Raw genomic sequence first — 15,881 nt, forward strand, 5'->3', positions numbered from 1 at the left:
CTCAGAGCTCATACCCCTACTCCAGGTGAGCAGGGCTGCCAGCTTTTTAATTGGCTCTGTTTTCAATAGCAGGCTGATAACATAGAGATCTAAAAGTTTTGCCTCCTCAATTTCCTAGCCAAGAATCAGGACCGATTGTTTTAAAAGTTGGCAACTCTACAGATGATGTTTCGCAAGGACTATATATAGTGGTGCTATTATGTCCCAAATCTTCAAAGCAATGCTTAATAAATAAAACATTACAGTACCTGTAGCTTTCTGGCATGTCATTGTCTGTTTTGCTATGCAGCTTCTCCCAGTTCCAAAAGCCTATGGTAGATAATAGCAGTTAATGAAGCATCTTTTCCCAGCCCTACAATCAGAGCAGATGAGATAAATAAATTCAGGGGTCAAAAAACGGGGCACAAAGGAAAGATGGAATTGTGAAATATTCCATCTTAAAACAAATTATTTTGAGATCAGGTGTTATGATTAGAAATTTCCCAGGTGTAGTTGCTAAGGTTTTGGATTCTGGGAGATCTAGATTCATATTTCCACTCTGCCATGAACTGCAGGAGTGGCCAGGCTGTGGCTTTTTCACACATATTGTGTGGTTCTCAAAGTCCCCACCACCCAATTGGCTGGCTTGGAGAAGGCATTTCTCTCTTTAAAGCTGGGGGCTTGGAGAATGCATTTAAAGTTAAAGTTGCTTTCTTTCCACTGTCCCTCCTCCCCATCTATTTTCCTTCCTTCCTTCCTTTTTTCCAGCTCTCAGACATCTGACACTCATGTCTTGTGGCTCTCAGACATCTGATGTTTATTCTATGTGGCTCTTAATCAAATTTGTCCACCTTCAGTTTAGACAGACTACTGGTCTACCTTAGTATGATGGCTTGAATGGGTGGGCCACAGTTTTCCATTGAGAAACTGAAGCATTCCCTTCTTTAAAAGAAATCCTTTGGAATCACCACCTATTTCTTTAAAGAGCTTAGTCTCAAGCTTCTGAAACCTGGATGCAGCATTTAGGAATTTCTTTCCCTGGATTAAAATTAGAGGCACATTCCACTCATATTCCAAAAGACACAGATGTATTTCAAATGTCAGCTTTGCAAAATGTGAAATATTCTTGTGCTATTTATTTGAATTATTCTGTCCCACTTTTCCCTCAACCTGACCTGGGTAGCCCAGGCTAATCCAGTCTCATCAGGTCTTGGAAGCTAAGCATGGTTGGCCTTGGCTAATATTTGGATGGGAGATGTTCAGGGAATACCAGGATCCTGATACCAGGACCCTGAACACCTTTTGCCTTGAAAACTCCATAGGGTCACTATACGTCAGTTATGACTTGATGGCACTTTCCACCATCACCACCACCTTTCCCCAACAAGCCCAAGGCAGCTTACAAAAATTCAAACTAATAAACAAATCCACATAAACAAGAAACAGAACCCCATGCACACCTTTTAAAGAAACCAACCCTTTGAAGTTTTTTTTTAAAAAAATAAAAGTTCAGCATTGCATAATTTCTGGATTTGCATGTTCTGGAAGGCTATTTTGCAATAACATGTTTTGGAAGGCTATTTTGCAATACAGAACAGCCACAGAGAAGCTGTGAATATGCAGAAAAGCTGACACCACCTGACCTATCTACATCTTATTTTATTTATTTATTCATCACTTCTCTCCAATGTGGATTACCACATTCTTCAGCTTTGTGGGCTGAAGAAATTCTTCAGCTTTGTGGGTTGGGAAATTCCAGGGGATTTGAGGGTGGAGCCTGAGGAAGATGGGATTTGGGGAGGGGAGGCATCTCAATAGGGTATAATGTCATAGAGTCCTTCCCCTGAAAGCAGCCATTTTCTTCTGGAAACTGGTCTCTGTTGTCTGGAGATCAGTTTAATGCCATAAGATCTCCAGACCTCACCTGGAGGTTGAAAAGGGGTTTATAGGTAAGCACCTTAAAGTGAACCCAGATACATATGACAGCCAGCATGATGCTATCAACACAGTCATATTACATGTACTCTGGTTGGCACTAGCCAACAGATATGCTGCAGTATTTTGCAACACCTACCATTTAGGAAGAACTTCCTGACCATTAGAGTGGTTCCTCAGTGGAACAGGCTCCCTCAGGAGGTAGTGGGCTCTCCTTCCTTGGAGGTTTTTAAACAGAGGCTAGATGGGCATCTGACAGCAATGAGGATCCTGTGAATTTAGGGGGAGGTATTTCTGAGTTTCCTGCATTGTGCAGGGGATTGGATTAGATGACCCTTCCAACTCTATGATTCTGATTTTTTCCATGGACAACCACATCTAGAGTGCATAATAATAGCATGAAACAGTAAGTATAGCCAAATCAAGTAAGCTGTGTCAAGTAAGATGTCCAGTTTCCAAGCAAGATAAAGCTGGAAGAAAGCACCGTTACCAACTGACCCAATGTATTAATACTTCTTCCTGCCAACCCTACCCTCTCACACAAAGGCGTCACTAGGGTGGGTTGCACCCTGGGGTGTAACTGATTCAAGTCACCCCCGCCATTGGGCATCACCCCTTTTGGAGGGCTGCGTCACTCCCTCCGCACACAACCCCGCCCACTTCACATGGCCCCTCCCTCATCCACCCTCTGGTCACATGACCAGCCCCCTCTGGTCACGTGACCAGCCCCCGTAATCCAACCCCGTTGGAGTTTTGGAAGCCCACCCCCCCCCATGCACAGAAAGCAAGCAACTCAGCAACACGGCACCAGTTTTGGAAGCCCCCCCCCCCCATGCACAGAAAGCAAGCAACTCGGCGGCAGCGTGAGCTGGGAAGCTCAGCCAGCCCGCCCACTCACCCCCGCTGAACAGAATGCTGATCCCCTTGTGGTAGAGGCGGCAGCGCGGCCCCGGTTTCAGAATCCCGGCCAGCCCACACAACAGCAGCGTTCTAGTCCCAGGGCCAGCCCCTTCCTGTTGGGGGGGGTGTCATGGGTCAGTGCCTGGGGCCAATGAGAATGCTCTGGGGGAGGGCCAATGGCTGCTCTCACATACCCTGCTAATCAAAGCTCAAGGTTCTGATGTGGTTTCTAAAGACCAGACTAGGTATGACAACATTATTGTGTGCACTACAGGGATGTCATCACTATCTAAAAGTTATTTAAAAATGCTGTGAAGGCCCAATACTGATCAGGTACTAGGGGCAGCTTCACATTGGGAGATAACTGAAGATTTTTAAGGTGGAGCCTGGGGTTTGGTGCGGGGAGGGACTTCAATGGAATGGAATGCCATAGAGTCCACCTTCCAAAGCAGCCATTTTCCCCCAGATGAACTAATCTCTGTTGCCTGGAGATCAGTTGTAATAGCGGGAGATCTCCAGCCACCACCTGGAGGCTGGCTAGTCTGTCAGCTATGTGTCACAGTAGACTGAGGTGCTCTTGTCCCCACACATTACACTTTTTCAAACCAGCTACGTTTGAGGGAGGTTTGTGGCTTTTTTGGCACTTTAAAAAGACACGCAGGGAGAAATCAGAGCACTTCAGTCTGCCATGCTCACAACATTTTTAATTGCTTCAAAATGGTGGTAGCATCCCCATAGTGGACACAAGGATGATGTCACATCTAGTTCAGCCCTAAGTGATGTATCTACTATCTAGGTAGGGTTGCTGGCCCCCTCCTAGTGGGAGATCCCACGATTCTGGAGGCTCCTCTCTACTGCAGACTAGCTGACCAGCAGGGAAAACGCCTCCCCTGAGCAAGGACATCACCATGCGACATCCCTGATGTGATGACTTCACCCGCAAGTGACATCATCACAGCAGGAAGGAGCTCTCTTTCCTCAGGGACTCAGACCATGAGCAGAGAGGACTCTCAACTGACAAGGCAGCCATTAACCATGTGCTTATCTCAAGAATTATAGCAAGCTTCAAGGTAATGGTAACTCTGTAGAGATCTAGAACTCCTAAACTAAGGAGCGTGCTCTGTATTTTAACATCTGATAGGGCATGTATTGAGAGAGAGAGAGAGACAAAGGATTTGCATTTTGCCCATTTCTTTTTAATCCCTTGTTCAAACTGGAGCTGTGCTAAAAGTATGCTTGTAAATATTTTCTTCTTAATAAATGTTTTAGAAACTTTGCTGCTAGTAGTGGTTCTCTGTACTACATAGACCTTCACTGTTTTGGACATGTTATTTTTAAAGGAGTGCCAGGGGGAAGGCAGGCAGTTGGCAAGTGGCTATTCCTCCAGGGGCACACAAGGCAGTAAACGGTCCACATGAAGACCAGGCACCAGGCAGTCGGAGACACAGAAGCAAGGCCTCAGAACTCGGAAGGCAAACTGGAAGTCCTGACCCTCCCAATGGGCAATTCTGTACAAAGGTCAGGTGGTGGCAGTGGTTGCCTGTGAGAGAAAGAAAAGCTTCTCCAGGTGTTCAGAAAAAACTAGGAGGGCAGGGGAGAATAGGGCCTGCAGGCCAGAGCAGGCACATTCCACCGCACTAGGATTTCCCAGGATGTGTCAACTCTAGTGCAGGTTGCATCTATCACTGTAAATTATTGATACATCCTTGTTCTCTCCATTGGCATGGCTTTTTTTGGTTAAAAAACCCCCAGCAGGAACTCATTTACATATTAGGTCACACCTCCTGACATCACCATTGTTTCACACAGGGCTTTTTATAGAAAAGGCCCAGCAGGAACTCATTTGCATATTAGGCCACACCCCCTGGTGCCAGGCCAGCTAGAACTGCATTCCTGTGTGTTCCTACTCAAAAAAGTCCTGTCCATTGGTAAGATGTCACTGTGCACACATTGACTGAAATGGGGGAGGTCATAATGTGATGAATGCTTTCAAGATGGCGGCTTAATTTTTCAATACACACTTCAATCTCTCTGTGGCAGAATGTGCCTGCTCTGTCCAGCAGGCCGGTTCTGCCTCCCCATCCTTGGGGTCCCAAACTCCCTGGAGATTTCCCACTGAAGAAATCAGGACCTTCGGCTTCCCTTCCAAGCCCTGAGGCCTTGCCTCGGTGTCTCTTACTAGCCCAGCGCTTGGCTACCATAGGGACAGATTACTGCCTTGTGTACCCCTAGGGGAATAGCCAGTTGCCAACTGTTTGCCTTCCTCCCCCTCTTGGGGCTCCCCTTGTGTGTCCAAAACAGTGGGGTCTATGTAGTACAGAGAATCACTTCCAGAATCAAAGGTTTAAACTATTTATTAAAAAGAAAATGGTTACAAGCATATTTTTAGCACCACACCAGAATGAAGCAAGGAAGAGCAAAATAAATTAGTAAAACAAAAATCCCCTGTCCCTCTCTCTAAAACATGCCCTAACTGAATGTTAAAATTAGATTAGGTTCTTTTATCTTAGGTGTCCTAGTTCTCTAAAGAGCTACCATTACTTTGATGGTTAGTCCAGCCCTCTAAGCCAGCTGCATGGTCCAAAGTGGAGGCCTGCTCCCAGCTCAGATGAGAGGCCTGTTCAGCTCACCATCCCCAGGAAAAGAGAGACCAACTTTCCCTTGAAAGGTAATTTTAACAAAATGGTTATCTCCTCTTCCTTGATCCTGGTCAGCCCAAGTTACGGCTTCTTTCCTTGTTGTCTCCAGGAAGAAGAAGACTGTATATTTATACCCCACCCTTCTCTCTGAATCAAAGACACAGAGCTGCTTACAATCTCCTATATCTTCTCCCCCCACAACAGACACCCTGCGAGGTGCGTGGGGCTGAGAGGGCTCTCAGAGCAGCTGCCCTTTCAAGGACAACTCCTGCAATAGCTATGGCTAACCCAAGGCCATTCCGACAGCTGTAAGTGGAGGAGTGGGGAATCAAACCCGGTTCTCCCACATAAGAGTCCGCACACTTAACCACTACAGCAAACTGGCTCTCACTGTTACCTGTCTAACAAAAAGTCCTCCAAGCCCCTATGTTCCCTACTTGCAGAAGGGGAGAGGAGGGGATGACTGACCATTCCTTTGCCTAAATCAGTTAGCATCTGTGTGCAGGTGAGCTGATGTGCCAGTGAATGAACTTCTCCTTCTGACTAGAGAGGGGGAAAAAACCTGGTAAACTGCACAGGGAAGCCCTGTTTGTTGCCAGCCTCCCACCAGGAGAAAATGCAATTCTCCACACTCCCTTATAGGAAACATTTTGTGAGCCTTTGCACTAAGGGATGATAAAATATCATTGGGTTGACAATTTAGACTGAATGAAGGGGAAGGATGTGATCCATGTCAGGAAAACTTCCAAATAGCCTAAAAGCATATTTAACACATGTGCCCCATGGAATAACACAGTTGGGTGATAGCATAAGGCAGGACCGGATCTATGTTTTTTGAGGTGGGCAAAATTAAAAAATGACGCCCCCTTATGAGCCATTCTATCTTATGGTCCCATAGAATACAATGGACTCCGTCAGCGTCCGGGGCAAGCACCTCCCTCTGCCCCCCCAGATCCAGCCCTGGCGGAAGGCAAAATGTATATCTGTTTATCACACATGATGGTCAGTAAAGATACGAGTTTGTTACATTCAGCATGTTTTCACATGCTAAATTGATCTTTCCAGGTATCTGTTAGGAAGCCATACAATGACACTTTTTTACAGTTGGCTGCCATCTCCAGGAAGCAAAGCAGCTCTTGAGGACAGCGCAACATGTGTGCGTCAAAATTCAAAATGACTGGGAGGGGCTGTGGCTCAGTGGAAAAGCCTCTGCTTTGCATGCAGAAGGTCCCAAGTTCAAAGCCTTGCATCTCCAGTTAAAAGGGACCAGGAAATAAGTGATGGAAAGAACCTCTGCCTGAGACCCTGGAGAACTCCTGCCGGTTGGAGTAGACAATACTGACCCTGATGGTCTGACTCTGTTATAAGGCAGCTTCATGTGTATTCATGTGTGTTCCTCTCCTTCTGCAAATAAAGAACCAGCGTGGAATGGTGGTTAGAGTCAAACTAGGATCTGGGAGACCAGGGTTCAAGTCCCCACTCTGCCATGGAAACCTGCTCGGGCTACTTTGGGCTAGTCACACCCTGTCAGACTTACCTACCTCACAGGATTGTTGTGAGGATAAAATGGAGAAAGGGAACAATTATGTGCATGCTATTTGGGCTCCTGGGAGGAACAGCAGCATAAAAATGCAGACAGTAGTGAACATAGGGTACAATGAGGGAGAGTTCTCCAGCTCAGCTGCCATTCATTCCAGCCAAACTTGCACAGGACAACTTCCCTCTGGATATTGTGCCTGTCTCCAATTTTGTCACCCTGCTTGGTCCCTGACATCAGCTGGTTTGGCTTCTGGTTCCTTCCCAACCTGTTCTCAAGCAGCCCCTTGCCTTCAGACGCTTCTCTTGCCTCCTTTTCTCCCTTCTCTGGATTTCCTTTCCTTGTCTTCTTTTGGTCCTTCCCTAAGCTTTGTTTCTCCTTTCTCAAAACGCCTCTTCTCCTTTCTTTCCTTCAACTCTGAAGAAAAGGGTGGGGGGAGAGACCCCATTCAGAAGATGTTGACTTTTTTCCCCTCTCCACCACCACCATCACCACAGTCCCTCCTCCTTTATTGGATACTAGCGGGTCCTCAAAGGCTCCCAGGCGGTAATTAGAGGGTGGATCCTGTAAAGCAGAGGAGTTCCCCCCCACACACACACACACGCGGTCCCTTCCAACTGCAGACCAGCCCGTTCCTTTTTTCCTTGACTCTCTCCTTCCTCTTCAAAAATCTGCTGCAAAGTCCTCAGGCTGGGACAGAGAGATGGCATCGTCGTCGCTGCTTGAGGTAATCTTCCCGATGTGCCCGACCAGGGGCCCTAGAGAGTCCTGACTTGAAGCTGTCTGGAGGTTTTGGCTTTGGGGAGGGTCAGACCAGGTGGAAATTAAAACCTCCAAGCGCAAGGAACTGAGGAAAAGTAAGAAGCAATTTTTTTAAAACTTTATTTCCCTTCTCAGATTCTCCTCTCTCCTTCCCAACCCCCCCCCCCCAGTCCTTTCTTAACATTATGCCTTTTAAATAACAACTGCAGAACTATAATTTAAGGCATTGGGGGAAGGTGGGCAACTTGACCCAAAACCGCTTGGAGATGGGGAGAGGGTATCAGAGGTTAGTAAAATAGACCTGGGATGTTTTGTCTGGAGTTTGAAAAGAGTCCATTTGAGGTACCAGAGTAGCGCTCCTGGGCTGCCTTGTGTATTACTGTCATCTGTATTTAGTTTGTGCTTGAAGGGAGACCTTTTCATTTTTAAAAAAATAATCATTCCATTTCCTGCTTCCCCCTTTCTTTTTTGCTATCCTCTCCTCAGTTGAAATTCTTTCTTTAAAAAAAAACTTGATTAAATGAACTGCAAATGTTTCCCCAATCCAAATTTTGGGGGAAGAGAGGAGTTGTGATCCAAAGAAACTGATTTTGTTCTGAGATATCTCCCCACCCCGCTTCTACAGTGAGGACTGAGAAGCATAAATGAAAACTAAACTTCACAGCCAGTGTAATCAAAAATATTTAGGCTTCAGCTGAGGACAAAATCCCAGTTCAGGGCTATTTTCAGATTTTATTAGGTAAAGATATTTTCTTTTCCTCATCTGGCTTTTTTTTTTGTTTGCAACTGTATTTTAAGTGGGTTGTTTTTTTAAAAAAAAAATCCAGACATAAAAGTGATGGGTTTGAAAGGGTTAAATTGATAACAAGCCATTTTAATTAAAAATGGGACTAATGATTGACTGGAAAATTCAACAAGCAGAGAGTTGTGGGATTTTTTCTTAATGGAATGGCATGTTGTTTGAAGTTGGGTTTTTTAAAAAAATATATATTGTGAGAAAGCCTAAGAGACTGATGCCCCTCCCTTCAAGATTAACAAAATGTGCAACTCTGGAAAATAAAAGTTAGCAGAAATGTGCAGTATCAAAGTTTAGCTGACAAGAGTAAAAGTAACAGATTTTTTTGAAACCTGTACTGCTTCTCTAAGGGGGCTTGACGCAGAAGATGGAAGGTACCATTTTCATACTAGCTTATTTCTACCCACATTGGTTGATCATGATCAAGATTCCATTCTTGGTACCATGCTCTTTGGTGAGCAGAGCAAAAGAAACTCTGCTCTTAAGTTTGATGCTTTATTTTAATACATTTATTTTATTTATGTTATTTAAAGACCACCTCCTCTGACAGAAAGGATGGTACTTTGATGGATTTATATGAATTTTTTTTTGCCCTCAAGTCACAGCTGATTTATGAGGACCCTGTAAAGTTTTCAAGGCAAGAATTGCTTGCCTCTGTATTGCAACTCTGGTATTGCTTGGTGGTCTCTACCCTTCCATATACTGACCAAGGCCGACCCTTTTTAACTTCCAAGATCTGAGGAGATCAAGCTAGCCTGGGCTATCCAGGTCAGGGGTTTATGTGTATGTATACATAAATATATTTCTGACATCATTAACTTGCTGCCAAACAATCTCATAAACTATTCAGGAATTCAGTTTTAGCCAGTAGGCTTACATAGAAGCAATCTGAGCCATTTGGATCAAGCATCTTCCCTTTCTTCTTTCCAGAGTCCATCTATTCTATGCATTCCTAACTTTTTTTTGGTTGTCCAGTCACAGCTGACTTAAGGTGGCCCTGTAGCATTTGTGTATTGCTTTAAAATGTTCATATATGTTAACTCAGTAATACTTACAAGAAAATTCTGAGGTGCATCAGGATAACAACAGTGCAATCTCAAACAGAGTTATGCTTTTCTAAGTTTGTTGAAATCAAAGAGTGTGATTCTGCTTAGGACTGCACTGTTGTTCTTGTACTACAGATAGGGGGAAAGGTCCCAAGTCTGAAAGATAAACCAAATAAAGGGATCCCCCTGACAGATGGTAGCTTACCACCTGTTCACAGCAAATAATTTGAACTGGGGGCTTCCTGGGTCACAGATCATCCTCTCAGCCATTATAGCAGACAGACTTTCAAGCAAAGTAGCTCTCATCATGGCAAACAGAGCCAACTGTGAGTATACCTCAGTACTGTTCGACAGAAGAACCCTATCAAATCCTCAGTCTATTTGTAGTCCTCAGGATGGGCATTAAATATTGCTCATGAAAAGTAATCCTTTTTCACTATGGTGGCTTATTTATGAAAATTGCATTTGCTGTCCTGAAAATGGACTGGATCACTCTGTAAAATATACGTATATTGCCTCATTCCTGTGCAAGGTAAACTGTCCCCGTAGAGTTGATTACACTGAAGCCTACTCCTTTGTTGTTGTTGTTCAGTCACACAGTGGAGTCCGACTCTTTGCGACCCCATGGACCAAGTCATGCCAGGCCCTCCTGCCCTCCACTACCCTCTGAAGTCCGCTCAAATTCGTGTTGGTTATATAAGTAACACTGTCCAGCCATTGCATCTTTTGCTGCCCCCTTGTTCTTTTGCCTTCTTTCCCAGCACTCCTCTTCGCCAGTGAGTGCTCCCTTCTCATTTGGGGGCCAAAGTATTTGAGCTTCATCTTAGATGCCATAAATGATCCTTTTGCGATTGACATCAATGAGTCTATGTTCCAGTTGACGCAAACTGGCCTTGTTCTGTTAGCATCTCTAGGGTCAAACTGGACACTGGATTAAATCTTCAAAATAGACTAAGCAGGCCTTGCATTAATAGAATGGATGGAGTCATTACAATGTAGTTTCTTTCTGAAGTCAAACAGGCAGCATTTTCATCAGTTATTACATGGGCTCATTCCAACTCAGGCAAGAAAGGTGTACGTTTTGATCTTGATTTCACTTTTGAAATGCCCATCCTTTCCTAGTGAAAGAGACACGGGAACCTCTGGCATAAGGCCTCAACTGGATGCATGACTCAAGAAAGAAAGTCAGGCCCAGACAGGGTCTTCCCCCTTGGTGTCATTACAATTGTGCCACAATATCAAGAAATACTTTGCAAAGCTATGTATCTTTTTGATATAATTTCTGACCTGCATCTTCTGGACTCTGACACTAGTCATATGAGTTGGTGAACCTTCTCAGATTTCTAAGGACACATTAGGTATCGCTGCCTTTCCCTTTAACCACTAGGCTCACCTGTCTAGGAGGATACTGCAGTGCTGGTTCTTTTGACATCTTCGCACCATGTTGGTAACTGGGCTACAAACATTTGAGAAGGGACAGTGTACAGTTTGCTCACCTTCCCAAAGTGTTGTTCGCCTTTTTCGAATGCCAAAAATAGCCTTAAGGGGGGACATCGATGCCTAAGTGTCCTCACCCTTTTTATAGCTGTTATTTTCTTAAGAGGAAAGTGAAAAGAAAGAATCTGGGCATTAGAGCTGTGTTTAATCCGGTCAAATCATTCTCCCAACTAGCTGAAATCTTGTGTGTGCCTGGAAAAAGGAATGCTATATCTCTGAGATCCACATCATGAGATGCTTTTTGCACATGGGTATAATATTAATAATATGTATTTATATAGTATAGTTGGAAGCCTTTCAAGAACTTTATTTCACTAATGGAGCTACCCAAATACAAAATATACCCAGATTACATCACTTATGAAGGCCATATTTGTAGAAATCCTGTTTCTTGTAAAATATACATAAATAAAGGCCAAAGCTTCCCAAAGTTACTGCTTTGAAGCATTTTTTTTCTTAAGGGGGGGAAGTGTGATATATATATATTCACACAGTTTTCTTTTATAATGGATGTGTCACTGGGCATCTTGTCCAAAATGCTCATAACACTACGGGAATAGAAAGACTGGAAATGTATACTGAGTGGGCCAGGGAGGGGGAAGGAACTTCAGTGTTGGAATGGCTGTAGAGATTTCGGCTGTCATCACCTTTGGGTAGCACAGGAAAATCCAGGTACTAGAAGTCCTTGGCGCAGAGTGGTAAAGCTGCAGTACTGCAGTTGGAGCCCTCTGCTCATGACCTGAGTTCGATCCCAGTGGAAGCTGGTTCAGGTGGCCGGCTCCAAGTTGACTCAGCCTTCCATCCTTCCGAGGTCAGTAAAATGAATACCCAGCTTGCTGCGGGGGGGGGGGGGGAAGTGTAGATGACTGGGGAAGGCAATGGAAAACCACTCTGTAAAAAGTCTGCCATGAAAATGTTGTGAAAGCAACATCACCCCAGAGTTGGAAACGACTGCTGCTTGAACAGGGGACTACCTTTACCTTTAGAAGTCCCTGATTTAGTGAGTTAAAAAGCCTGAAGTTTTAGGGTTCTTCTTCTGGTTCTTGGGCTAAAAGATCTTGAATCAGCTCAGCAGTTCCCAAGCTATGAGTCAGTACATACTATTATGTCACAAGGGTAAATTTAAATAACAAAAGGGTGTTTGAGCCCAAAGCTCCCACCCAGAAAAGAGGCTGCCTGCATCCTTGGGTGATTAATTGCCATAGCCTTTGCATCCTTTTGCTAGAGTGCCCCATCTCTGCATCAGATATGATCAAAGCCATCAGTCTCTCCTGGTACAGTAGAATTACCCACCCTCAGAAGAGATTGCCTGTTGCATCTCTGCCTGAATTGCTGCCCTGGGGTTGCCTCCAACTATTCCAACACTTCTTTGGATGTAAGAACAGTATGCTTCTGATGTAAATTCAGAAAACAAACCCTTATTCTTCAGCTGTCAGAAGCTTGTCTTCCTGATTTACTCCTGAGAAAAATCACTGCCTTCTTGAGAAGAGATCCTCGAGAAGATTGCCTCAAGAATGTCTGAATATATTCCCACACCCACCATTATCAATTACCAGTTTGCAAACTTCTTTACAGCATTATCCCGAGAGTCTAAAAGAACTGGCCGGTTATCCTCTAGGGCCCACCTGTTCTTACAGGGGACCAGTCTATTGGCTGCTAGGGATCAGAGCCTCATTTATTCATTGAAAGAATGAATTCAGTTGCCTGGATTGTACCTGGTACTATATGGACCCAGAGTTTGACAGGTCCCTGCCTATTAGTGGTTCGCATTCTAAGGGCCATACTCATCATTATGGTTGCCTGGGATTGGGGCTACAGAGCAGTCACTGAATTACCCAGAAGATGTCGCCCCAGTTTATGTTACTCAGTTATTTTATTGGCATACTGTAGTTCTTGCACAGATCAGCATAACTATTATGACTGTTTTTCTGTGATTACCTTTGTAATGTGCACATCTTATGGATGTTGCATGCTACATCACTTCCAAATCCTGAAGTCTGTCTCCTGCCTGTCCATACCATTTTAAATTCCATGACAGTTTCTAATAACCTGTTTTCATCTCTTTTCTTCTTTCTTTTAATCTTTTTCTTCGAAGGGTTGTAGGCTTACCCTGTCCAACACTTTGCCACATGTGTCTTGAAAATACTAATGTTCTTAAAATCTTGTATCCATCTCTCAGTTAGATTAATACAATTCCTTCACATTCTCACTGAATTTAGGGTGCAAATCAATATGCAATCACATTAAAATGTGTCAGTCAGTTTATTACATGCTCATGAGCGATTGTGTGACTGCATTGACAAACATATACAATCCAGTTTTTTTAAAAATTTATAATAATTTTATACTGCTTTTTGATCAAAATAGATTCCAAAGAGGTTTACAGGATAAAAGTGAAACATTAAAGCGATAAATTATTAAATGGTCCAAAGCAACCTAACAACGGCATAAGAGACTATTTCCATAAACTCCACCATTAAAATCCTGACAGGATAGAAAAAATTTCAATTGCCTCTTAAATTAGCCAAATAAAATAGAAAAATTAACCTAGAATCATGGAATCATAGAATCCAGAGTTCGAAGGGACCTCCAGGATCATCTAGTCCAACCCACTGCACAATGCAGGAAACTCACTAGTACCTCCCCCTAAATTCACAGGATCTTCTTCCCTAACCTCCTGAGAACCCCACAACGTTGGAGGCTGCTACTAAAAAGGCCCTGCTTCTTATGGGTGCCAATTTTGCTCATTATTGATTCTGTAAATGTGGGTGTCTTGAGAACCTGCAATTGTGGAACACATTATGTTTGGCTGTGATATATGGAACCCAGCTAATGTTTTGTATGTAAAGTCAGTGTATTGGCAGTGTGGTGTAGTGGTTCAGGTGTTTTACTGGGACTGGAGAGCTCCAGGTTCGAATTCTTACTCAGCCATAAAACTCACCCTTGAGCCAGCCATTTCCTCTCAACTTACCCTACTTTGCTGGGATGTTGGGGATAGAATAGAGGCAGGGGGGAATCATGTTCCTTGTTCCTTGGAGGATAAGTGGGGTTAAAAACATGATCAACAAAATGTTAGATGATTTTATGGCACAAGAAAAGTTCCGAGATGTCCAAGATAATCAGTGCTCATGTTTGCAGATGGGCACTTCAACATGCGCTGTTGTGGCTGTTCATTTGCACCCTTAGCTAGCTGAAGCCTTAACAGAAAGTGGCAATATCCTGATGGGAGAGAAGTCTCAATATGGAGTGACCTGACCCTGAATACAGGAATGAATGGACAAAGGAAAGAGAGGTTGAATAGAGATAGAGATAGTCCTTGAGAGATTGGTTGGTTGTCAGCAGTATTTTGGTGTCCACAGAAGCTGTGAAATTAATGAGCACCTAATGCAGAATTAGAAAGAGCCCCGTGGTGCAGAGTGGTAAAGCTGCAGTACTGCAGTCCTAAGCTCTGCTCATCATGACCTGAGCTCGATCCCAGCAGAAGTTGGGTTCAGGTAGCCAGCTCCAGGTTGACTTAGCCTTCCATTCTTCCGTGGTTGATAAAATGAATACCCAGTTTGCTGGGGGGAAAGTGTAGATGACTGAGGAAGGCAATGGCAAACCACTTCGTAAAAAGTCTGCCATGAAAATGTTGTGATGTGACGCCACCACAAAGTTGGAAATGACTGGTGCTTGCACAGGGGACTACCTTTAATGAAGAACAAACATACTCTTTCTAGGGCCAAAGTTAACCCCCTGTCCACTTATATTGATCTATAGAACAGGACTGACAACTGCAAATTGGCTTGAAACTACGGGAGGCTTGATAGAGGTAGTAGCATGACTAATTCAAGAAGACAGACTGTAAACTGGGGGAATCTGCGGGTGCAGTCCAAAGCAGAGTTACACCATTGTCAGGAAGTGCCTGCTGATGCAGCTGGACAGACCCACCAATTGTTACAGATGACTTCTGATCAACTACTAGAGTTGATTAGGGTTATAGCCTTTTTTTCATTCTATAAGAGGAGTTCAGCTATGGAATGAGATGCTTCAGGAGCTGCCTTCCTGAAAGGTTTCCAGGAAGAGGCTGGGCTGACATTTCTCAAGGACGAATACTTAGGTAAAGGATGTCTCATCTAATTAAGGAGAGGGATGGTTGAGATAGAAGCAGCTGTGTTATACCGATGAGGTAGAAATTGCAGAGAGCAATGCTGGGACAAAACAAAATGTAAAAACAAAACCTACCTAACACCTTATATCAGGATCTTCCAAAATGTCACCAAAATAGTTTTTTTTTTTAAGGTAAAGGTAGTCCCCTATGAAAGCATCAGTTGTTTCTGACTCTGGGGTGACATCGCATCACAATGTTTTCACAGCAGACTTTTTTACAGGGTGGTTTGCCATTGCCTTCCCCAGTCATCTACACTTTCTCCCCAGCAAGCTGGGTACTCATTTTACCAACCTCAGAAGGATGGAAGGCTGAGTCAACCTCGAGCCAGTTACTTGAACCCAGCTTCTGCCGGGATCAAACTCAGATGGTTAGCAGAGAGCTTGGACTGCAGTACTGCAGCTTTACCACTCTGTGCCACGGGGCACCAAAATAGTTGCAAACTTTCAAATCCCCTGGAACTGTTCATCAACCTGGATGGTCCCCTTTTTTAAAATTAGGGCCAACCAAAATATCACAAAATAACATGCAAGCTTTTTTTGTTCTCTAGAACTCTTCCTTAATCTGAATGTTAAGTGTTGGTCAGGATGTGATGGGAAAGCTTTCAGTTTGCAGCCTATGGAATGGAGTATAGGATGTTGTA

General features: G+C 44.0%; 2 protein-coding genes across 3 annotated transcripts in view; one reads left to right on the top strand and one right to left on the bottom strand.

Moving 5' to 3' along the window:
* METTL1 (methyltransferase 1, tRNA methylguanosine) overlaps positions 1–15,881 on the bottom strand; it is a 1,067,043-nt gene that overhangs the window by 152,829 nt on the left and 898,333 nt on the right. The window lies entirely within an intron of this gene.
* Positions 7,625–15,881, top strand: part of SP7 (Sp7 transcription factor) — a 49,550-nt gene continuing 41,293 nt past the window's right edge. Inside the window, exon 1 of one of the 2 annotated variants that reach the window (XM_060253124.1) lies at positions 7,625–7,717. In XM_060253124.1, the coding sequence (XP_060109107.1) occupies positions 7,694–7,717 (24 nt within the window). In that variant the 5' untranslated portion in view covers positions 7,625–7,693. The other variant, XM_060253125.1, reaches the window with a different exon arrangement.

The sequence above is a fragment of the Heteronotia binoei genome, chromosome 13, assembly GCF_032191835.1.
Source record: "Heteronotia binoei isolate CCM8104 ecotype False Entrance Well chromosome 13, APGP_CSIRO_Hbin_v1, whole genome shotgun sequence".
Classification (NCBI taxonomy): domain Eukaryota; kingdom Metazoa; phylum Chordata; class Lepidosauria; order Squamata; family Gekkonidae; genus Heteronotia; species Heteronotia binoei.